The following is a 23219-nucleotide window of genomic DNA, read 5'->3' on the forward strand; positions in this document are numbered from 1 at the left end:
AAAAATTAGCCGGGTGTGGAGGCGGGCGCCTGTAATCCCAGCTACTCGGGAGGCTGAGGCAGAGAATTGCTTGAACCTGCAGAGGTTGCAGTGAGCCGAGATCACGCCACTGCACTCCAGCCTGGGCGACAGAGTGAGACTCTGTCTCATAAATAAATAAATAAATAAATGAATAAATGAATAAGAGAGACTTGTAGGTTTCTTTAGTGGAATACCATCTAATTAAAACTCTCCCAAGAAGGTGGAGAGTACTGTAAAAACACAGTGCAGCTAATATGCACGAGATTTATAATCATTAGTCCTCCAATTAAGTGACAAAAAAAATTAGGGCAAGAAGCTGTAGGTAGCACCACCCCTGAGAAAACTCAGAACTAGGGTGACGCCTCAGCCATGCAGGCTAACACGCCTGCCAAGGTGGCACTTTCTACAGGCTGACACAAACAAAGGAATGTAACTGGGGCTTGACTGACCCTGGACCTCAAAGGCAGACTAGTCAGATGCTCAGGGTGACCGCTCTTCCATAGAGTCCAACACCACGCACTGCACAGAAGACAAAGCCAGAAGAAATAAAACCAGACCTTGTTCCTCCTTCCTCAAAGTGTCAGGGCCCGTATGAGCAACTGTGTGGTTTTCTCTTGAACTTTCTGAGAACTAAACTGAAGCACTTTCTACATTTACAGGTGAAAGGAAAACAAAGTATTGCTGGGCTGAAGAGGAACAGAAGCAAATTAATCCCAGCTGCCTCTTTTTTTTTTTTTTTTTTTAATTTATTTTTGAGACGCATTCTTGCTCTGCTGCCCAGGCTGGAGTGCAGTGGTGCAAGCTCAGCTCACTGCAACCTCCGTCTCCCAGGTTCAAGCGATTCTCCCACCTCAGACTCTCAAGTAGCTGGGATCACAGGCCCGTGCCACCACACCCAGCTAGTTTTTGTATTTTTAGTAGAGACGAGGTTTTACCATGTTGGCCAGGCTGGTCTCGAACTCCTGACCTCAGGTGATCCACCCGCCTCGGCCTCCCACGCCTGGGATTACAGGCGTGAGCTACCGCACCTGGCCTCAATCTGCCTCTTTACCAGGTGCCACTACTTGTGAAGAATGTAGCAAGGTTACTCATTTGCAAATTCCTCAGGAAAAATAAAATCAAACCAAAACTCCAAAATGCCATCTGAAAACAGAGCCAAGATATATGGCAGCCACCACACAACACCTCATCAGGGATTTCATTCAGAGGTGAGATGTGTGGCTCTCTGCATCCTTCCTGCTCCTCAGCGAGAAACTGGTCACTGGGACCCCACCCTGTGGCCCAAAGCCTTGCTGGAGGGCTTAGCCAGTGGGCCTGGGACCTGGCCGATGAGGGCAGCCAAACACACACGGTGATGGGGGATTCAGCACCCCTCTTGTCCACCTGGGCAGTGCTCTGCTCTCCCTCACCTGCGGGGATGCACCTCCTCAGCTTGCGTCTATTGTGACCAAGCTTCTAAGAACTGCATCCACTCTAGAGCAGAGCTTCTCAAACTTTCAAAGTGGACACAAATCCTCTGGCAGTTCTGATTCTGCAGCTTTGGGGTGGGGCCTGACAAACTGCATTTCTACTAGCAATTAGGCAATGCCCATCCTACAGGTCTGCAGGCCTCATGGAGTAGCTGCTCCCAACCTCTGCAGCAGACAAATCTCCTTGGGCACAGCTGCCTTCCTCCCCTCACCAGTCTTTGGCCCTACCCTGTCTGGCCCTGCCCCACCCTCCTCCTCTGCACCGAACATACTAGTGAAGTCTCGTTGTGTTTCAGGAGGGGAGCAGTAATGTGGACAAGCTGAAAGTCATTCAACATACTTACTTTCCCAGTCACAAAGAAAACAGGAACTAGGCCACCAGTGGGTCCAGAATCATGATACAACCACTTCAGAAACTTTGTCAGCTGAGTCCTGAAGTTAGCTATCAAGGTTGGCTTGGCTCAGTCTTGGCAGGCACGTCTAACAGGATCCAGTCCCTTCCAGAATCCTTTTAGACATTCTGCCTATTCCACCCCTTTAGCAGTTCATTATAGCTTTTTTACGGGGTGCTAATGAAATCTATATATGGTATTCCTGTTGTTGAACCATCACTGCTAAGCAAAATCTCAAACCACTTTGCATTTAGTAAGCATGCATTGGCTAGGAGACAAAGGGGAAGAGGCTGGGGACTTTGCCCATTCCAGGAATAAACATGTGCCCAGACAAACAAGACAAACTCTCTATAAACCTAAGTGGAAAAAAGACCTCTGGGCAGACATTCCCACTCTTCATGTGCCAATAGTTTTGGTTTTTTTTTTTTTTTTTTTTTGGTTTTTTGGTTTGTTTGTTTTTTGAGTTGGGGGTCTCACTCCTGTTGCACAGGCTGGAGTGCGGTGGCGTGATCTCAGCTCACTGCCGCCTTGACCTCCCAGGTTCAGGTTATCTTCCCACCTCAGCCTCCTGAGTAGCTGGGACTACAGGTGCATGTCACTATGCCTGGTTATTTTTTTTTTTTTAATTTTTTTTTAATTTTTGTACTTTTTGTGGAAACAAAGTCTCACTATGTTGCCCAGGCTGGTCTCGAACTTTTGGGCTCAAACAATCCTCCCGCCTCGGCCTCCCAAAGTGCTGAGATTATAGGTGTGAGCCACTGCTGTTGGCAAGAATCATTATTTGTTCTCAAGGTGTGCTGCTATAAAATGGTAAGGTCTCTGAATGATAGTCTTTGTGCTGCATTTTTAAAAACCACCCTCTGAAAACAACTACCAAGGAACTACAGGACTCTACTGCCCTCCCTATAGTAATTCAGCATGAAACCCTCATGAAGGCACAGCTGAGGCAGATCCCTCGCCCCTGACCTGGCAAAGAAAGCAAGCATATACATACCCAGCTTGGGGACGGGCTGCGTATCCCAGAACTGGTAGCTTCGCTTGCTAGCCTCCTCCATGGTTTTGGCAGGTCCCTGACCCACTGAGAACAGCTCAATGGCCTTCTGTATTTCCTGGATCCTCTCTGCTGGCAAAGAGTTCATCTGGACAAGACAAAGTTGGGGAGAGAAAAGGCCCATTATGTTAGTAAGACTTTTGATTAATTATGAGTTCAAGAGTTAGGGGGGGCTGGGTGCAGTGGCTCATGCCTGTAATCCCAGCACTTTGGGAGGCCAAGGTGGGCGGATCACTTGAGGTTAGGAGTTCGAGACCCACCTGACCAACATGGTGAAACCCTGTCTCTATTAAAAATATAAAAATTAGCCAGGCGTGGTGGTGGGCACCTGTAATCCCAGCTATTTTGGGAGGCTGAGGCAGGAGAATCACTTGAACCTGGGAGGCGGAGGATGCAGTGAACCGAGATGGCGCCATTGCACTCCAGCCTGGGCAACAAAGCTAGACTCCGTCTCAAAAAAAAAAAAGAGTGCTGGGCACAGTGGCTCATGCCTGTAATCCCAGCACTTTGGGAGGCCGAGGGAGGTGGATTGCCTGAGCTCAGGAGTTCAAGACCAGCCTGGGCAACACAGTGAAACCCTGTCTCTACTAAAATACAAAAAATTAGCCAGGCATGGCAGCGTGTCCCTGTAATCCCAGCTACTCAGGAGGCTGAGACAGGAGAATTGCTTGAACCTGGGAGGCAGATGTTGCAGTGAGCCAAGATCGCACCACTGCACTCCAGCCTGGGTGACAGAGCAAGACTCCATCTCAAAAAAAAAAAAAAAAGAGTTAAGGGGTAGAACTCAAAGAAGGGGTTTGGTTCCTCTGTCGTAATGCCAGAGGTCATTACAACCGGAGAAAAAGTGGTTGACACTGAGCTATATGATGGGCGGGTGCTGCCCGCAAGGTTTCTCCCCTTATTAGTCTTATGTTGTTTGATGGCAAAAGTAATACATGCTCAATGTAAATTTCAAACAATGCAGAAATGTGTAAGACACAGAGAAAGTAAACACCCAACAATCCCATCCCCCAAATATAATCCTTGTCATCAACAGTCTCCACTTGGGAAGGTGAGAAGAGGCAAACATAATTCCAGACTTTTTTGCATGCAAGTTCCAAATGCACGCACACACTTTTCAAAAACTAAAATTCGATCATATAATATTATCGTACAAACTGCTCTTTAAAGACTGTCTTAGAGACCTTTCCAGGTGAAAACACATGGACCTACCCATTCTACCAACTAAGTCCACTGTATGTATGGACCACAGTATATTTAGCCAGCCCCCTACTCATGGGCATTTTGGTGATTTTGTTCTTCAGTAATACAACAATGTTGCAGTGAATTTCTTTTTTTTTTTTTTTTGAGACAGGTTCTTGCTCTGTTGCCCAGGCTGGAGTGCAGTGGCACAATCATGGCTCACTGCGGCTTCAACCTCATGGGCTGAAGGGATTCTCCCACTTCAGCCTCTTGAGTAGCTGGGACTATAGGTATGTGCCACCAGGCCCAGATAATTTTTTTGTTTGTTTTTTTGTTGAGACGGGGTCTCACTATGTTGCCTGGGCTGGCCTCGAACTCCTGGGCTCAAGCGAACTGCCCACCTCGGCCTCCCAAAATGCTGGGATTACAGGCCACCACACCCAGCATAAATTTTCTTATACATCTATTTTTACCCACTGGGATATATATTTCTGTAGGATTAAGTTAAGAAAGAGGCTTGCTAGGTCAAAAGGTATGCACTTTTGAAATTATTTATCATCAATTTGCTCTCTAAAAAGAGACTATCAGTAATCCAATGAACAGTGTATGAGAGTAGCTCCAGACCCTCACCATTAGATTTACCAAGCCTCAGCTGAGCTTGGTGGCTCACACCTGTAATCCCAGCACTTTGGGAGGCTGAGGTGGGAGGACTGCTTAAGCCCAGGAGTTCAAGTCCAGCCTGGGAAATATAGTGAGACCCCCGTTCCTATTAAAAAAAAAAAAAAAAAAAAAAAAAAAGGGGCCAGGCATGGTGGCTCACGTCTGTAATCCCAGCACTTTGGGAGGTCGAGGCGGGTGGATCACAAGGTCAGGAGATCGAGACCATCCTGACTAACACGGTGAAAACCCATCTCTACTAAAAATACAAAAAACTAGCTGGCATGGTTTCGGGCACCTGTAGCCCGTGCTACTCGGGAGGCTGAGGCAGGAGAATGGCGCGAACCCGGGAGGCGGAGCTGGCAGTGAGCCGAGATTGCGCCACTGCACTCTAGCCTGGGCTACAGAGCGAGACTCCGTCTCACAAAAAAAAAAAAAAAAAAATTTACCAAGGCTTAATCTATGCCAATCTAAGAGAAAAAATTACCGCTTTAATGGTCATTTCTTCCATTATGACTTTAACTATCTCATTATTCACTGATTAAACATTTTTTCTTTCTGAACTGCCTATTCATTCAATTATTTTAAACTAATACATATGTTGCAAATATTGTCCCAGATTGTTGTTTATCTTTTGACTTCTACAAAGTTTTAAATTTGTCAATTTCTGTTTTATGGCTTCTGGGTCCTATGTCAGACTTAGGTTAATAAAAATACATACATTTTCTTCTAATATTTTTCTTCTAATATTTTCTATTTTTCACTTAGATTATAAAGGAAAGAAAGAATATGAACCAATATGTTCATATTGCTTAGGCCTCGGAGGTGGCATTTTAATTTTCTTCCCCTTGCAGTTTATTAAATAAATTCTCGGCCACGTGTGATGGCTCACTCCTGTAATCTCAGCAATTTAGGAGGCCATGGCAGGCAGATCTCTTGAGCCTGAGTTAGAGATCAACCTGAGTAACGTAGGGAGACCCCATGTCTACAGATAATAAAAAAATTAGCCGGGTGTCGTGGTGCACACCTGTAGTCCTGGTTACTCAGGAGGCTGAGGTAGGAAGATTGCTTGAGCCCAGGAGGTTGAGGCTGCGGTCAGCCATGTTCGTACTTCTGCACTCCAACCTGAATGACAAGTCTCAAAAATAAATTAAATAAATAAAAAGGGAAGACTCCCACCTACCTTGTAGGGATGGTGATGGTTTGGAGCTAATTTAAATGAAGTGCAACATGGTATTAAATAATAATGGTATTTTTTTCATAGTGAGTTTTATATTGGAAATACTAAAAAATTACTTGAAGTCATGTCTCAATAAGGTAGTAGATTCAAGTTGGGGCATAACATTTGAGGCATAAAGCAAAGTGTGGGTATATTGGAATGAGTATGGATTTTTGCAAGGCTTATAAACTGTTTCAGAGGCTGTTCTTTTTTTTAAAATTTAAAAACAAATTTTTTTTTTTTGAGACAGAGTCTTGACCTGTCGCCCAGGCTGAAGTGCAATGGCGCGATCTCAGCTCACTGCAACCTCCGCCTCCTGGGTTCAAGTGATTCTCCTGTCTCAGCCTCCTGAGTAGCTGAGATTATAGGTGCTTGCCACCACGCCCAGCTAATTTTTTTTTTGTATCTTTAGTAGAGGCGGGGTTTCACCATGTTGGCCAGGTTTGTCTCAAATTCCTGACCTCGTGATCCACCCGCCTTGGCCTCCCAAAGTGCTGAGATTACACGCGTGAGCCACCATGCCTGGCCACTTAATTTTTATTTTTTGAGACAGAGTCTCACTCTGTTGCCCAGGCTGGAGTGCAGTGGCGTGATCTCAGCTCACTTCAACCTCTGCCTCCTGGGTTCAAGCGATTCTCCTGCCTTGGCCTCCCGAGTAGCTGGGATTACAGGCGCCTGCCACCATGCCCAGCTAAATTTTTATATTTTTAGTAGAGACAGGGTTTTACCATGTTGGCCAGGGTGGTCTTGAACTCCTGACCTCAGGTGATCCACCCACCTTGGCCTCCCAAAGTGCTGGGATTACAGGCATGAGCCACCGCGCCTGGTCTCAGAGGCAGTTTTAAAAGGTGAATTATGAATATGTTTGAGTTGTCCCCCTGCCCCTGTCAGCCTACTTTGAAGAAGACAACATTTACCTGCAATTGTTTTATTTTGTAATGTTGTTTTATTTAAGAAACAAAACAATCCTTACCCATATCTCTGGGTTTCATGCCAGTGCATCACTCTCGGGTTGTAAGCCTTAGGCCAGTGGTTCTCATGGAGTAGAACTCAGAAAGACTCTGTGGGACTCATGGCTTTCATTATAATGACTATGGCCTTAAGAGAATGTTTGCAAATATATAAAGGTCTCAAGAAGAGGTCTTTGGCTGAACGCAGTGGCTCACGCTTGTAATCCCAGCACTTTGGGAGGCTAGGGCAGGAGGATTGCTTGAGCCCAGGAGTTCAAGACCCAGCTTGGGTAACATAGTGAGACTCCATCTTTACAAAAAATTAAAAAAAAAAAAATTGGACAGGTGTGGTGGCATGCACCTGCAATCCCAGCTACTTGGGAGGCTGAGGCAGGAGGATCACTTGAGCCCAGGAGTGGAGGTTGCAGTGAGCTATAATCATGCACTGCACTCTAGCCTGGGCAACAGAGTAAGACTCTGTCTCAAAAAGAAAGGGGGGGGCCTTTCACTGTCAGAGCGGTGGGGACTTAAGACAGAGAACCACTGCTCTAGGTGCCAGGGGCTGTCACACGTAGCTCCCCAGGGCACTGGCACAGCAGCACATGCAGTATGCACCTGTCCATTCTGATGGGCACCATGCTTGGGAGTCAGTGTCTGACCCGCTGTATCTTTTAGGGTACTGAGAGCAGTTTCATCACCTAGGTCTAGGGCAGCAGAGGACAGCACTGGGATCCAACTCTTCCATCTTGAAGTAATACCAGTGGAGAACGTCAATCCAAGTTGTTCCTATACATTCACCTCAAAACTCTCTCATGTGAAAAAGTGACTCAGTCACAAAAAACAGAACCTCCTTGTTACCTTCACAGGCTGATCCTGGGCTGAATCTGTCTCACTGCCTTTTTCTTTCTTCTTTTTTTGTTTCTTTTTCTTCTTTTTGGCTCCAGTGTCATTGGCTGGACTCAAACCACTGTAACAAAAAGTAAATACTAATGCAAGGTTTAAAAAAAAATCTGTTTTGTGCTACCCCTGACAAAGAGCTTTCTGTGGAGCCAGACCTTTCTTAATCAAGCCTGTTGGCTTCAGAATCCGGCTGAAGAACCCAGGTCCAGAAAGGGCATTTGGAGGACACCAGCACTCCTCCTGACTCGCGCCCCCTCAGCTTTCAGGGTGGGAGTGCTGGGCAAGGGATGTCCTATTTGTGTGAAAGGGCCTTTTCCGTTCTTGCTTTTATGTTGCTTATTTTCTTTAGACTGCCAGGGTAATGGCACCAAACACGAATGATAATTGTAAACAAGGCATTCATACCACAATACTTCCTTGAACTCTGAATGTAAAAGGATGACAGCCAAAAGGCAGTGGTGGGCTTTCTGGAATGCTTTGCCCTTCCTTCCTTCACCTCCCAAATGTATTAGGTTTCATGATTTTCCCCAGCTGGATCTGGAGCACAAGACAGTACGAAAAGGGAGTGAGGGATGAGGAAAAAGGCACATTAACATTGCCGCAATCTGTGTCCAAAATGGTCAATCATGAGAAATGCCTAAATCGGCCAGGCGCGGTAGCTCACACCTGTAATCCCAGCACTTTGGGAGGCCAAGGTGGGCGGATCACGAGGTCAGCAGATCAAGACCATCCTGGCTAACATGGTGAAACCCTGTCTCTACTAAAAATACAAAAAATTAGCCGGGCATGGTGGCAGGCGCCTGTAGTCCCAGCTACTCGGGAGGCTGAGGCAGGAGCATCGTGTGAACCCGGGAGGTGGAGCTTGCGGTGAGCCAAGATCGTGCCACTGCACTTCAGCCTGGGTGACAGAGCTCTGTCTCCAAAAAAAAAAAAAAAAAAACAGGAAAAGGCTGGACGCGGTGGCTCACACCTGTAATCTCAGCAGTTTGGGAGGCCGAGGCAGGCAGATCACCTAAGGTCCAGAGTTCGAGACCAGCCTGACCAACATGGAGAAAGCCTGTCTCTATTAAAAGTACAAAATAAGCCAGGCATGGTGGCACATGCCTGTAATCCCAGCTACTTGGGAGGCTAAGGCAGGAGAATCACTTGAACCCGGAGGGCGGAGGTTGCTGTGAGCTGAGATCGCGCCACTGCACTCCAGCCTGGGAAACGAGAGCGAAACTCCGTCTCAAAAAAAAGGGAAAAAAAAGAAATGCCTAAATCGGGTCTGCAGGATTGAGGACAACTGTTGGCAAGCTCAGACTGAGGGATCACCACCGGCAAAACCCAGCATTAGGAATCTTGGGAAATTAAAACAACAATAGCACCCAGTTACTCCTGCCATGGAGAGATTACAAGAAACATGTGGCCGGGCGCAGTGGCTCACACCTGTAATCCCAGCACTTTGGGAGGCCAAGGCGGGTGGATCACGAGGTCAGGAGATTGAGACCATTCTGGCTAAAATGGTGAAACCCCGTCTCTATTAAAAAAATTAGCCAGGCGTGGTGGCGGGCACCTGTAGTCCCAGCTACTTGGGAGGCTGAGGCAGGAGAATGGTGTGAACCCGGGAGGCGGAGCTTGCAGTGAGCCGAGATTGCACCACTGCACTCCAGCCTGGGCAACAGAGCGAGACTCGGTCTCAAAAAAAAAAAAAAAAAGAAACATTTCTGTGTGTATGCACATGTGCATGTGTGCACGTGATCAAGGGACTTCCTTGTGCTGCTTTCCCCTACATGACACACCCAATGAATGAAGCAAAAAGTTTCTTAGCCTCATTAATGTTTTATTAAATTAAAAAATAGAGACAGGGGTCTCCCTTTGTTACCCAGGCTGGTCTCAAACTCTCTGGGTTTGAGTGATCCTCCTGCCTTGAACTCCCAAAGTGCTGGGATTACACGGGTGAGCCACCATGCTCGGCCTCTTAGCCACATTGAAAAGTCAAAATTGGCTGGGTGCAGTGGCTTATTCCTATAATCCCAGCACTTTGGGAAGCCACGGTGGGCAGATCATGAGGTCAGGAGTTCGAGACCAGCCTGACCCACATGGTGAAACCCCATCTCTACTAAAAATACAAAATTAGCCAGGCGTGGAGGCACGCGCCTGTAATCCCGGCTACTTGGGAGGCTGAGGCAGGAGAATTGCTTGAACCTGGGAGGCGGTGGTTGCAGTGAGCCAGTATCGCGCCATTGCACTCCAGCTCTGGGCGACAGAGCAAGACTCCATCTTGGGGGAAAAAAAAGAAAAAAAGAAAAGAAAAAAAGAAAAGAACAAAAGAAAAGTCAAAATTAGGAGTCCAACCTGAGTACAGTGAATCCTAATCTGTAGGATCAGATAAACGCAGGGATAATTTTAACTGTATATTCTAGATAACCGATTTTCAAATAACTGTAAGGTCCGGCATGGTGGGTCATGCCTGTAATCCCAACACTTTGGGAGGCTGAGGCAGGTGGATCACTTGAGCTCAGGAGTTTGAGACCAGCCTGGGCAACATGGCGAAACCCTGCCTCTACTAAAAATATGCTCAGGAGTTTGAGACCAGCCTGGGCAACATGGCAAAACCCCGTCTCTACCACAATTCCAAAAATTAGCCAGGTGTGGTGGTGCACACTTGTAGTCCCAACTACTTGGGAGGCTGAGTTGAGAGGCTGGCTTGAAGCCTGGGAGGAGGAGGCTGCAGTGAGCTAAAATCACACAACTATACTCCAGCCTGAGCAATACAACCAGACACTGTCTCAAAAAAAAAAAAACAAAAAAAAAACAAAAAAAAAACCACCAAAAACCCCAAGAATTAAAACAATATAAAATACAATTTTCCATTAACATTATGTTAAATACAATTTATAATTCAGAAAGACTTCAGGGTCTCAAAATGCCTTGGAGTTATTATGAATATTACTATTATCTCACAGACAGATACTGTGTGTGTGTGTGTGTATATATATATATATATACAGGGAGAAAGTGATCTGAAATCACATGCTGCCAATTCTCTTCATAGAATGTCTTCAGATTCTCCTATCTCTTCCTGTTCCTGGGAGGAATGCTCACATCCAGACTTCATGACCTTACCCTTGGACTTAAGTTACCTCCAGCCTTTTCTGGATCTCTCTGCCTTCACAATCTTTCTCCATCACCTGAACTCTATATAGCTGTGGGACTCACCTCTGTGAAAATGGCTTTCCATGTGTCCCCCCCATGCTTGAAATCCTGGAGTGACAGCAGCTTCTTAACTTGGAAGGTATCAAGCCCAATTTTTCCCTAGGCCCATCACCCTCAGTTCCCACTTACGCTGTCCACTCTTGCCTCCCACAGCTTCTATCTGGCCGGGCCTCTCAATGCCCCTGATGCAGAAAGACTGTGACAGGGAGAGATCCAGTTAAGTCTGGAACTTCCTTTAGTCCAAGCATAAGGTCATGAAGTCTACATGCAAGTACACCTACTTGGTATGACATTAATGAGACCCAGAAGGCATTAACATGGAGGGAAGACTGAGAACATTCAAAGGGGAAATAAGGTAACTTCCTTAAAACCAGACGCTCAGCAAAACCCCCAAGGCCATGGCAAAGAACAGAAACCATAAAGTCATTTATGGCCTAAAGATAACTTCTTCTTCTTAATAACTCAATTTTGTTATTACACACAGGACCATCTGCAGCCTAGGACAACTCTGTGGTTTTCCTACTCCAGATATTTTCACTTCAGTCTCAGGATTATGTGAAGCATTATAAGATTTAAAAACTGGCTCATAGGCCAGGTGCGGTGGCTCACGCCTGTAATCCCAGCACTTTGGGAGGCTGAGGCAGGCGGATCACCTCAGGTCGGGAGTTCGAGACCAGCCTGACCAACAAGGAGAAACCCCATCTCTACTAAAAATACAAAATTAGCCGGGCGTGGTGGCACATGCCTGTAATCCCAGCTACTCGGGAGGCTGAGGCAGGAGAATCACTTGAACCTGGGAGGTGAAGATTGTGGTGAGCCAAAATTGCACCACTGTACTACAGCGTGGGCAAAAAGAGTAAAACTCCATCTCAAAAAACAAACAAACAAACAAAACCTGGCTGATATTAGGAGACAAAGCAGTGTCTCATTGTTGGATACAATTTATAATATAAGTTCTTATTCATAACAGCTTATGGAACAAATTATCTGGTCCCAGAATATAAATTACCGTAAGAATAACTTTTTATAATTCTATAAAAGAAAGAATCAAAAAGGTAAGGTGAAGAACTGCTGTAGATTAACCAACTGGATACTTACTAAACATAATTTCACATGGGGAAAATAATTACTTCTTCCAACTTTAAAAGTCTTTACAAATATGCAAAATCACTGTAAAAACTACCTTCCTGCCTTTGTTCTTGCTATTTAGTGGAGATACTTCCATGTAGCTATCACCTCATGAACCCAATTTTTGTGGAAGGATCTTGGGCTGAACTCTTGTTCTGCTTTATGCATTGCCAATACAAGTGTCTAGAAATCTCCAAGACCGAAACTAAAATCAGAGAGCAAATTTCATTTTCTTTATATTGGCTTGCATTTGTACAAGCAGCCAGTTACTGAGCAAAAATCCTGTTTCAACTTGTACATCAAGCACATGGCTGAATAACACAGGGAAGTTATTTATTTATTTTTTTTGGAGTGCAATGGCACTTTTTTTTGCTGGAGTGCACTTTTTTTTGCTGGAATGCAATGGCACAATCTCAGCTCACTGCAGCCTCCGCCTCCCAGGTTCAAGGGATTCCCCTGCCTCAGTCTCCCAAGTAGTTGGGATTACAAGCATGTGCCACCACGCCCAACTAATTTTTGTATTTTTAGTAGAGACAGGGTTTCACCATGTTGGTCAGTCTGGTCTCAAACTCCTGACCTCAGGTGATTCACCTGCCTCAGCCTCCCAAAGTGCTAGGATTACAGGCATGAGCCACCATGCCCGGCTGCTTTTTTTTTTTTTCTTTAATGAGTCATTTTCACTGAGCTACCAAGTATTGAGCCCCATCCGTGAGGACACATTATGAGTACACATAGTCTCACAGTCAACACCCCCAAACAGAAGACAACCAATTCAGCAAAACCAGACTTCCAAGGAGCCCACTACAGTTAGCTTTCACGGTAATTATAATAATTTTAATTATTCATAGGGAACCAAGCTCAGAGGCCTTGAGAATAGAACTTCAAAAAGCATCCTAGCAAGCTAACGCCACTTCACAGAAGAACGGCCTCAATTTGGACTAAGGGAAAACAAAACCAGAGGACCCCACAGAAGCCACGCTAATCCTTCTCCAGGAATCTGGCATCATTTTTTGTTTGTTTCTTGATTCACGTTTTTTGTTTTTGAGATGGAGTCTCGCTCTGTTGCCCAGGCGGGAGGGCAATGGCACAATCTCGGCTCACTGCAGCCTCCTCATCGCAGGTTTCAGTGATCTTTCTGCCTCAGCCTCCTGGGTAGCTGGGAATACAGGCACATACCACCATGCCCAGCTAATTTTTGTATTTTTAGTAGAGATGGGGGTCTCACCATGTTGGTCAGGCTGGTCTTGAACTCCTGACTTCAGGTGATCTGCCTGCCTCGGCCGCCCAAAGTGTTAGAATTACAGGCGTGAGCCGCCGCGCCTGGCTTTTTTTTTTTTTTTTTTTTTTTTTTGAGACGGAGTCTTGCTGTGTTGCCAGCCTGGAGTGCAGTGGCGTGTTCTCAGCTCACTGCAACCTCTGCCTCCTGGGTTCAGCGATTCTCCTGCCTCAGCCTCCCGAGTAGCTGGGACTACAGGCACGCACCACCATGCCCAGCTAATTTTTCATACTTTTAGTAGAGATGGGGTTTCACCATGTTGGCCAGGCTGGTCTCGAACTCCTGACTTCATGATCTGCCAGCCTTGGCCTCCCAAAGTGCTGGGATTACAGGCGTGAGCCACCGTGCCCAGCCATTTTTTTTTTTTTTTTTTTTTTTTTTTTTGAGACGGAGTCTCGCTCTGTCGCCCAGGCTGGAGTGCAGTGGCGCAATCTCGGCTCACTGCAAGCTCCGCCTCCCGGGTTCACGCCATTCTCCTGCCTCAGCCTCCGGAGTAGCTGGGACTACAGGCGCCCGCCACTGCGCCTGGCTAATTTTTTGTATTTTTAGTAGAGACAGGGTTTCACTGTGGTCTCGATCTCCTGACCTCGTGATCCACCCTCCTTGGCCTCCCAAAGTGCTGGGATTACAGGCGTGAGCCACCGCGCCCGGCCTTTTTTTTTTTTTTTTTAAAGGCAGAGTCTCGCTCTGTTGCCCAGGCTTTAGTGCAGTGGTGTGATCTCAGCTCACTGCAACCTCCGCCTCCCAGGTTCAAGCAAATTCTCACACCTCGGCCTCCTGAGTAGCTGGGATTACAGGCACCCACCATCAGGCCCAGCTAATTTTTATATTTTTAGTAGAGACGGGGTTTCACCATGTTGGCCAGTCTGGTCTTGGACTCCTGACCTCAAGTGATCCACTCACCTCAGCCTCCCAACGTGCTAGGATTACAGGCATGAGCCACCGCACCTGGCTGTTTGTTTATTTTTGAGACAGGGTCTTGCTGTGTCACCCAGGCAGGAGTGCAGTGGCACCATCATGGCTCACTGCAGCCTCCAACTCCTGCCTCCAACTCCTGGCTCAAGCAATCCTCCTACTTCAGCATCCTGAGTAATTGGGGCTACAGGTGTGCACCACCATGCCTGGCGAATTTCAGGCTGGGGTCAAATTCCTGGGCTCAAGCAATCCTCCTGCCTTGGCCTCCCAAAGTGCTGGGATTACGGGAATGAGCCACCGTGCCTGGCTGGCATCATTTTTAAAGGGATTTGAAGTCCACACCCACTGGGTGGGAATCCTAGGCATGCTTCGATTTGGCACACTGAAACAGAAATCTCTCAGAGATCTAAGCTGCCAGTGGCCTTATTTCAAACTGAGATTGGCCAGAACCAGAATCTTAGAATACAGCAAACCAAAGTCCAACTTGTTTCACTTGGTTCCAAAATAAAAAGTAGAGAATTAAGTAAAGTTTGCCTTGGTGCAGCGACAGAAGTGCCTCCTCCCCGAGAAGGGAGATGGCAGTTCATACAAAAATTGTGAGACTTACATTCTAAAGTTGATCAACTCAAGTCATCAATGACCAACCTAGCAAATACAGGGTGAATTAGAATAAAAGATCCAGGAACAGAGCAGAAAAGCAATCAAGAAACGTAATCTTGGCCGGGCGCAGTGGCTCACGCCTGTAATACCAGCACTTTGGGAGGCCGAGGTGGGTGGATCACGAGGTCAGGAGATCGCGACCATCCTGGCTAACACGGTGAAACCCCGTCTCTACTAAAAAACAATACAAGGCCGGGCGCGGTGGCTCACGCTTGTAATCCCAGCACTTTGGGAGGCCGAGGCGGGCGGATCACGAGGTCAGGAGATCGAGACCACGGTGAAACCCCGTCTCTACTAAAAATACAAAAAAATTAGCTGGGCGTGGTGGCGGGCGCCTGTAGTCCCAGCTACTCGGAGAGGCTGAGGCAGGAGAATGGCGTGAACCCGGGAGGCGGAGCTTGCAGTGAGCCGAGATCGCGCCACTGCACTCCAGCCTGGGCAACAGAGCCAGACTCCATCTCAAAAAAAAAAAAAAAAAAAAAAAAAAAAAACAAAAAAATTAGCTGGGCGTGGTGGTGGGCGCCTGTAGTCCCAGCTACTCAGAAGGCTAAGGCAGGAGAATGGCGTGAACCCAGGAGGCGGAGCTTACAGTGAGCAGAGATCCAGCCACCGCACTCCAGCCTGGGCGACTGAGCAAGACTCTGTCTCAAAAAAAAAAAAAAAAAGAAATGTCATCTTTTAACGAAGACCAAAATGTTCCAAGTTCAAAGATGTAAGACATCCTAAGGATGCTCTTGTATAAATTCAGACCTCGGGGAGGAGATGGAAAACGAACTTCGGTACTTATTTCTAGAAATAGAACGCAGTGCTGGGTATGTGAGCGGGTGGGAGGTAAGGGCAAGCTGGCAGATGAACGGCAGGAGAAGAGGAACTTCTAGACAACAGGAGCAGCGAGGGTCCATATGTGGGCCTCCTCTCAGTCTTACTGGATGATGCAATCCGCTCAAAACTGCATGCCTGGGAAGAAAAAGCTCTATCATAGGGGAGGGGAAGCTGAGCCTCCAACACTGGAATCTCAGAACCATCTGGCTTAACTTGTTGTTTACAGATGAGGAAACTAAGGCCCAGAGATGTGAGGCAAACTGGTTATCAACCAACCAACTAGCATCTAGGGAGGAGCCATCAATCTCTAAAGACTTGGCTTGGGGCCATTTCCTCCCAAAGGCTATGGCTTCATTCCCTATAAGAATTGATTTGAGAATCCTCCAAAGCCAGGAGAATATTGTTTCCTCACACTAGGCTTTAGAACACAGCTTTAGTGTTTGAGAGGAGCAAGCATTAGAGGTAATGAGGAAAGTGAGTCATGTTTTATCCAGAAAGTCAGCTCTGACTATTCTAGTTCTCTGATGTCTGCCTGTTTTAAAACTATAATCTCCTAAAACACTTTATATATAATAATATATTGCTTTCTTGGCTTCCCAATGACATTAAAAATTTCCTAAGAATAGGGACTACATCTTTTTTTTTTTTTTTTTGAGACAGAGTCTTGCTCTGTTGCCCAGGCTGGAGTGCAGTGGCGTGATCTTGGCTCACTGCAACCTCCGCCTCCTGGGTTCAAGCGATTCTCTTCCTCAGATTCCTGAGAAGCTGGGATTTCAGGCATGTGCCACCATGCCCGGCTAATTTTTGTATTTTTAGTAGAGACAGGGTTTCACCATGTTGGCCAGGCTGGTCTCGAACTCCTGGCCTCAAGTGATCTGCCTCAGCCTCCTACAGTGCTGGGATTACGGGCGTGAGCCACCGCGCACGGCCAGACTACATCTTATACAGCTGTTTCTCACAGCACCTCTAGTTGTGCTGAGCACACAGTTAACAGTTCAACAATTATATGCTTGACTGATGCTTTACAGGCATAATAGACTAAAATAAGACCTTGAAAAGCTAGAGCCCAAAAGAAGGTCAGCAAAACATCTTCAGTACTGTTTGCACAGGACAGCTGTGTTAATATTCTATGAGAGCAATGGAAATGCTGTGCTCTTGAGCTACTGATTGGGATTTGAAATTATCAACTTTCTTTTTTTTATTAAAAAAATAGGCCGGGCGCAGTGGCTCACGCCTGTAATCCCAGCACTTTGGGAGGCCGAGGCAGGTGGATCACGAGGTCAGGAGATCGAGACCATCCTGGCTAACACAGTGAAACCCCGTCTGTACTGAAAATACAAAAAATTAGCCAGGCGTCGTGGCGGGCGCCTGTAGTCCCAGCTACTCGGGAGGCTGAGGCAGGAGAGTGGCGTGAACCCGGGAGGCGGAGCTTGCAGTTAGCCGAGATTGCGCCACTGCACTCCAGCCTGGGCAACAGAGCAAGACTCCGTCTCAAAAAAAAAAAAAAAAAAAAAAAATTGGCCGGGTGCAGTGGCTCACACCTGTAATCCCAGCACTTTGGGAAGCCAAGGTGGGTGGATCACCTGAGGTCAGGAGTTTGAGATCAGCCTGGCCAACATGGCGAAACCCCATCTCTACTAAAAAAATAGAAAAATTAGCCAGGTGTGGTGGTGGTACATGCCTGTAATTCCAGCTACTTGGGAGGCTGAGGCAGGAGAATCGCTTGAACCTGGGAGGCAGAGGTTGTGGTGGGCCAAGATTGTGCCACTGCACTCCAGCCTGAGTGAGACTCCATCTCAAATAAAAAAATACTGAGTTTTTTTTTTTTAAGACAGGTTCTTACTCTGTTACCCAGGCTGGAGTGCAGTGGCACAATCATGGCTCACAGCAGCCTCAACCTCCCAGGTTCAAGTGATCATCTCACCTCAGCCTCCTCCTGAGTAGCTGGGACTACAGGCGTATGCCACCATACCTGGCTAATTTTTATATGTTTTGTAGAGACAGAGTTTCTGTATGTTGCCCAGACTGGTCTTGAATTCCTGGACTCAAGCTATCCACCTGCCTCAGCTTCCCAAAATGCTGGGATCACAGATGTGAGCTACCACATCCAGCCCTAATTTTCTTATTCATTGTCTTCTCTCTCCTTAGGCTCTGTCCTACTCCTTGAAAAATTAAAACAGGCCCAGCCAGGTGTGGTGGTGTGAACTTGTAGTCCCAGCTACTCAGGAAGCTGAGGCGGGAGGATCTCTTGAGCCCAGGAGTCTGATGATGTAGTAGTGCAGCACGACCACGCTTGTGAATAGCCACTGTACTCCATCCTGGGTGACAAAGTGAGACCCCATCTCTAATAAGTAAATAAAACGCAAACAAAAAAGCTCTACTGTAACTATTTCTAATGGTTTCAATGTCTTAAACACAGACCACAGGTTTACAACATAAGAAAAAAAAGTTCAGGAAATAAAATTCACAAATTTGGCCACTTTTTTTTTCACTGTAGCTCTCAGATCTCATGGCCATTTGTTTTTTACTTTTATTTTTTAAAGGCTAGTCAAGTGAAGCAGTGGGAGTGGAAATGGAACAAAGAGATCTATAACTGGTTATGACAAATTAGTCGTAAACACCACTGCACTTGGACTAGCCGCCACTTGTTTTCTACCTCTGAAAAAAAAAAGACAGGAGTTAGAGACCAGCCTGGGCAACATAGTGAGATCTGGTCTCTACATACACAGACAAAAAAATTAGCCTGTAGTCCCAGTCACTCGGGAGGCTGAAGTAGGAGGACTGCACCATGGCACTACGATCTGGGTGACAGAGTGAAACCTTGTCTCAAAAAAAAAAATGAATTTTTTGGGTTGAAAATCAAATTATCCGGAGAAACTTATTAAACTCAAACCTCTAATATCCTTTTGATTCTACTTTTAGACATCAGGAAATCCTTTTGCAAATCAATTAACTCTTGAAGTATGGTAAGTCCACTAATAATCCTATTAGCACTCAGAAAGACAAAAGAGAGGTGAATGAAATGGCAAAGATGCCCAGAAGGAAACGACATGGCATGAATCAGTATCAGCTGTCTAGTCTCTGTACTTCTGCGGCTAAGGATCACTCAGTGCAATACCCCCAACTCTGCACATTCCCACCAATTAGTTATATCAAAAACTGCTTGTGAATCCCAAATGATGGGAAAAATAAAAACACTTTAGTACTGCCATCAAAGTACTCTGGGGCTGGGCACAGTGGCTCATGCCTGTAATCCCAGCACTTTGGGGAGGCTAAGGCGGGCAGATCACCTAAGGTCTGGAGCTTGAGACAAGCCTGGCCAACATAGCGAAACCCTTCTTTACTAAAAAATACAAAAATTGGCCGGGTGCGGTGGCTCACGCCTGTAATCCCAGCTCTTAGGGAGGCCAAGGCGGTCGGATCACGAGGTCAGGAGATCGAGACCATCCTGGCTAATACAGTGAAACCCTGTCTCTACTAAAAATATAAAAAATTAGCCAGGTGAGGTGGTGGGCCTCAGGAGGCTGAGGCAGGAGAATGGCGTGAACCCGGGAGATGGAGCTTGCAGTGAGCCAAGATCGCGCCACTGCACTCCAGCCTGGGCGACAGAGCGAGACTGCGTCTCAAAAAAAAAAAAAAAAATTAGCTGGGCATGGTGGCGGGTGTCTGTAATCCCAGCTACTCGAGAGGCTGAGGCAGGAGAATCGTTTGAACCCAGGAGGCAGAGGTTGCAGTGAGCCAAGATTACACCATTGCACTCCAGCCTGGGTGACAGAGTGAGACTCCATCTCACAAAAAAAAAAAAAAAAAAAAGGTACCCTGGGAGGTCTGTGAAGAGAACAGCAGGTTATAAGAAGGGATTACAAAAGACCACTTTTGCTGCCACCCTCGGCCCTCCCTGGGATAATAAGCCAGAGTACTGAGGGTGAACAAGCCAATTCTTGTCATGGACGATAACTGCTTTTTAGAGGTCACAAAAGCTCTGGTATACTAAACTCCTTAAAACTGGAATGAGACAAACGTGTAAATTCCACATTGAGTTTTTTTGGCGAGTTAGACTTTGACTTTGCAACTCCAAGGTAAAATCAAATGCTGTTCAGAGACCATTATCAAGAATATGTTGAGCAGTGGCTCAATGCTGGCAGAAATCTCACCCACTAGAATGACTTCTTTTTTTTTTTTTTGAGATGGAGTCTCCCTGTTGCCCAGGCTGGAGTGCAGTGGTGCGATTAGAATGACTTCTGAAAAAAATACTTGTCTATCATGGAGAGACAAACTGGCTCCCAAGTTTGGGAACGTCCATAGGCTGTCAAGTGGATCCAAAGATAGGATTCACACTGCTGCAGATTCAAGATGCAGAAGTCAATTCAGCAGGGGAAAGAAATCCAGCAAGTTCAGAATGGATCCTCTGAGATGTCAGAGACCAGTGGAGATGCAAATCTTAAGCCTCACTATAAAAACTGAAGTCTGGCTGGGCGCGGTGGTGGCTCACACCTGTAATCCCAGCACTTTGGGAGGCTGAGGTGGGCGGATCACGAGATTAGGAGTTCCAAGACCAGCCTGGCCAAGATGGTGAAACCTCGTCTCTACTAAAAATACAAAAATTAACTGGGCGTGGTGGCATGCGCCTGTAGTCCCAGCCAGCTATCCAGGAGGCTGAGGCAGGAGAATCACTGGAACCTAGGAGGTGGAGGTTGTGGTGAGCCGAGATCACGCCACTGCACTCCAGCCTGGGGAACAGAGCAAGACTCTGTCTTAAAAATAAATAAATAGATAAATAATAAAAAATAAAAAATAAAGTCTGGCCAGGCATGGTGGCTCACGCCTGTAATCCCAGCACTTTGGGAGGACAAGGCAGATGGATCACGAGGTCAGGAGTTCAAGACCAGCCTGGCCAAGAGGGTGAAACCCCGTCTTTACTAAAACTACAAACGTTAGCTAGGCACGGTGGCAGGCACCTGTAATCCCAGCTACTTAGGAGGCTGACGCAGGAGAGTCGCTTGAATCCCGGTGGCAGAGGTTGCAGTGAGCCGAGATCACGCCACTGCACTCCAGCCCGGGCGACAGAGTGAGACTGTCTCAAAAAAACCCCAAAAAACAAGAAACTAAAGTCCAGGCATGGTGGCTCACGCCTGTAATAATCCCAGCACTTTGGGAGGCCAAGGCAGGTGGATTGCTTGAGGCCAGGAGTTCGAGACCAGCCTGACCAACATGGCAAAACCATGTCTCTATTAAAAATACAAAAATTAGCCAGGTATGGTGGTGTACACCTGTGATCCCAGCTACTTGGGAGGTTAAGACACAAGAATTGCTTGAACGTGGAAGGCAGAGGTTGCAGTGAGCTAAGATCGTGCCACTGTACTCTAGCCTGGGTGACAGAGTGAGATTCTGTCTCAAAAAAAGAAAGAAACAAACAAAAAATCCCTAAAGTCTTCGTAAGTGAAATCATGGAGGATATCATCCACGTAAAGGGCTTAGCACAATGCCCACTACGTAGTAATAATAGTAACATTTACTAAACACTTAACCATAGTGACTCCTCAGTTGTCTCTCAGAGAGCAGCTCTAGAAAGTTGTTGTTTTTTTTGTTTATTTTTTTGAGATGGAGGCTCTCTCCGTCGCCCAGACTGAAGTGCAGCGGCGCCATCTGGGCTCACTGCAACCTCTGCCTCCCAGGTTCAAGTGATTCTCCTGTCTCAGCTTCCCATATAGCTAGGACTACAGGTGCATGCCAGCACGCCCAGCTAATTTCTGTGTTTTTAGTAGAGATGGGGTTTTGCCATGTTGGCCCGGCTGGTCTTGAACTCCTGACCTCAAGTGATCTGCCCACCTCAGCCTCTCAAAGTGCTGGGACAATTTTAAGGCAAATACTGAGCCTATGGAGGAATTCCAGTTTAGTATTTTTGGCGCTCTCAATAGAGAACACCATATTTTTGTCCCTTAAATGTAACAATCACAAGGACATCTTCTTTGAGGAACTGGAAGAGAGGCCTGAAGGGTGGAGATTTCAGATAAAAAGCTAAAGAGAAAGAGTTAAAGAAGCATCCTCCTGAAGTTACTAAATGTATGGCTCATAAATCTATGGGCTCTATAGGGAAAGGGTTAACTGCCAACTTAGTAAAGCTGGCGAATTTTAGCGTGTACATATTAGTTGAACAATGTGAAAAATCAGCAAAACTGCTTTGCCATGAGCAGCGAGTCCCTGAAATAGGCTCTCATTTACTTTCCATTTCTTCTGCTTTCCAGTCTCTTCTCTTTCAAGCAGCTCTTGATTAGTTTCTTTTTAATTGCCACTTAATTGGGAAATAAAATTAGAACACTTATTTGATATCAGTGATGAGGTTTCTCTTTCCATTCTGCTTTGATCTAGTTTTGAAAAACCAAAAGTTGAAGGGAGAAATTAAAAAGGAACTAAAAAGATTTCTTATTTCCAAGAGCTAGCTGCAGCTATAAGCCAACAAACAGGGAAAGAACGACTCTTAGAGAAGCTGAAGAGAAAAACAAAAACAAGTAAGGCTAGCTTTATGGAGTTTATTTTCAGAAAGACTGTTCTTTCCTCCTAAGTTTTCATAAGGGATAATATCTCACAACCAGGAAATGAGGAGAACTTATAAAGAATCCATGTTAACCTGTCCCAAGGAGTAAGAGAGCAGGATGGAGATGAGACACCTCTTGTCAGAGGGCTCTTGACCCATGCTTACCAGGATCTCAATGATACTGAAGACACTGCAAAATAAATTCCGAGACTCCTAGAACACAATAGTCTAAAAGTTCTTTTTTGTTCCAAAACACTCAGACAAACTTCACTTATTACCCCCAAATTAAAATCTGCCAACTGATGAGATTTATTCTTTGACAATACTTCTTGGAAAGACTCTCATTAAAAAAAAAAAAAAATCAAATTAAACCATGTAGATGAATCATGAACTACAGGTGGATGCTGCATAAAGATTATCTTAGTCTGACTCTCCTCTCAATTGTTTAGGATAATTATGCTAGGCACGTAACTGGGGGAAATTCAGTGCAGTAAAAAAACAAACAAAACTGGCTGGAGGCAGGAGCTTATGCCCACAATCCCAGCAGTTTGGGAGGCCAAGGTGGGAGCATCACTTGAGGCCAGCAGTTTGAGACCAGCCTGGGCTAAATAGTGAGATCCCCATCTCTACAGAAACTTTTTAAAAAGAAAATTAGCCAGGGATGATGGTGCCTGTCTACAGTCCTAGCTACTTGGGAGGCTGAGGTGGGAGGATCGCTTGAGCCCAGGTCAAAGGCTGCAGTAAGCCATGATCACACCACTGTACTATAGCCTGGACGACAGAGCGAGGCCCTGTTTCCAAAGTAATAATAATAATTTAAAAATTAAATTAAACATTTTTAAAA

General features: G+C 46.1%; 1 protein-coding gene across 2 annotated transcripts in view; it reads right to left on the reverse strand.

The window, feature by feature from the left end:
- The window catches only part of NMT1 (N-myristoyltransferase 1), a 48004-nt gene that overhangs the window by 18785 nt on the left and 6000 nt on the right, over nt 1-23219 (reverse strand). For both annotated transcript variants that reach the window (XM_030800334.1, XM_030800333.1), the window contains exons 2-3: nt 7800-7908; nt 2877-3021 (exon numbers count right to left, since the gene is read on the reverse strand). In XM_030800334.1, the coding sequence (XP_030656194.1) occupies nt 2877-3021; nt 7800-7908 (254 nt within the window). The remainder of the gene's footprint in view (nt 1-2876; nt 3022-7799; nt 7909-23219) is intronic.

Source organism: Nomascus leucogenys, chromosome 19 (genome assembly GCF_006542625.1).
Source record: "Nomascus leucogenys isolate Asia chromosome 19, Asia_NLE_v1, whole genome shotgun sequence".
Classification (NCBI taxonomy): Eukaryota; Metazoa; Chordata; class Mammalia; order Primates; family Hylobatidae; genus Nomascus; species Nomascus leucogenys.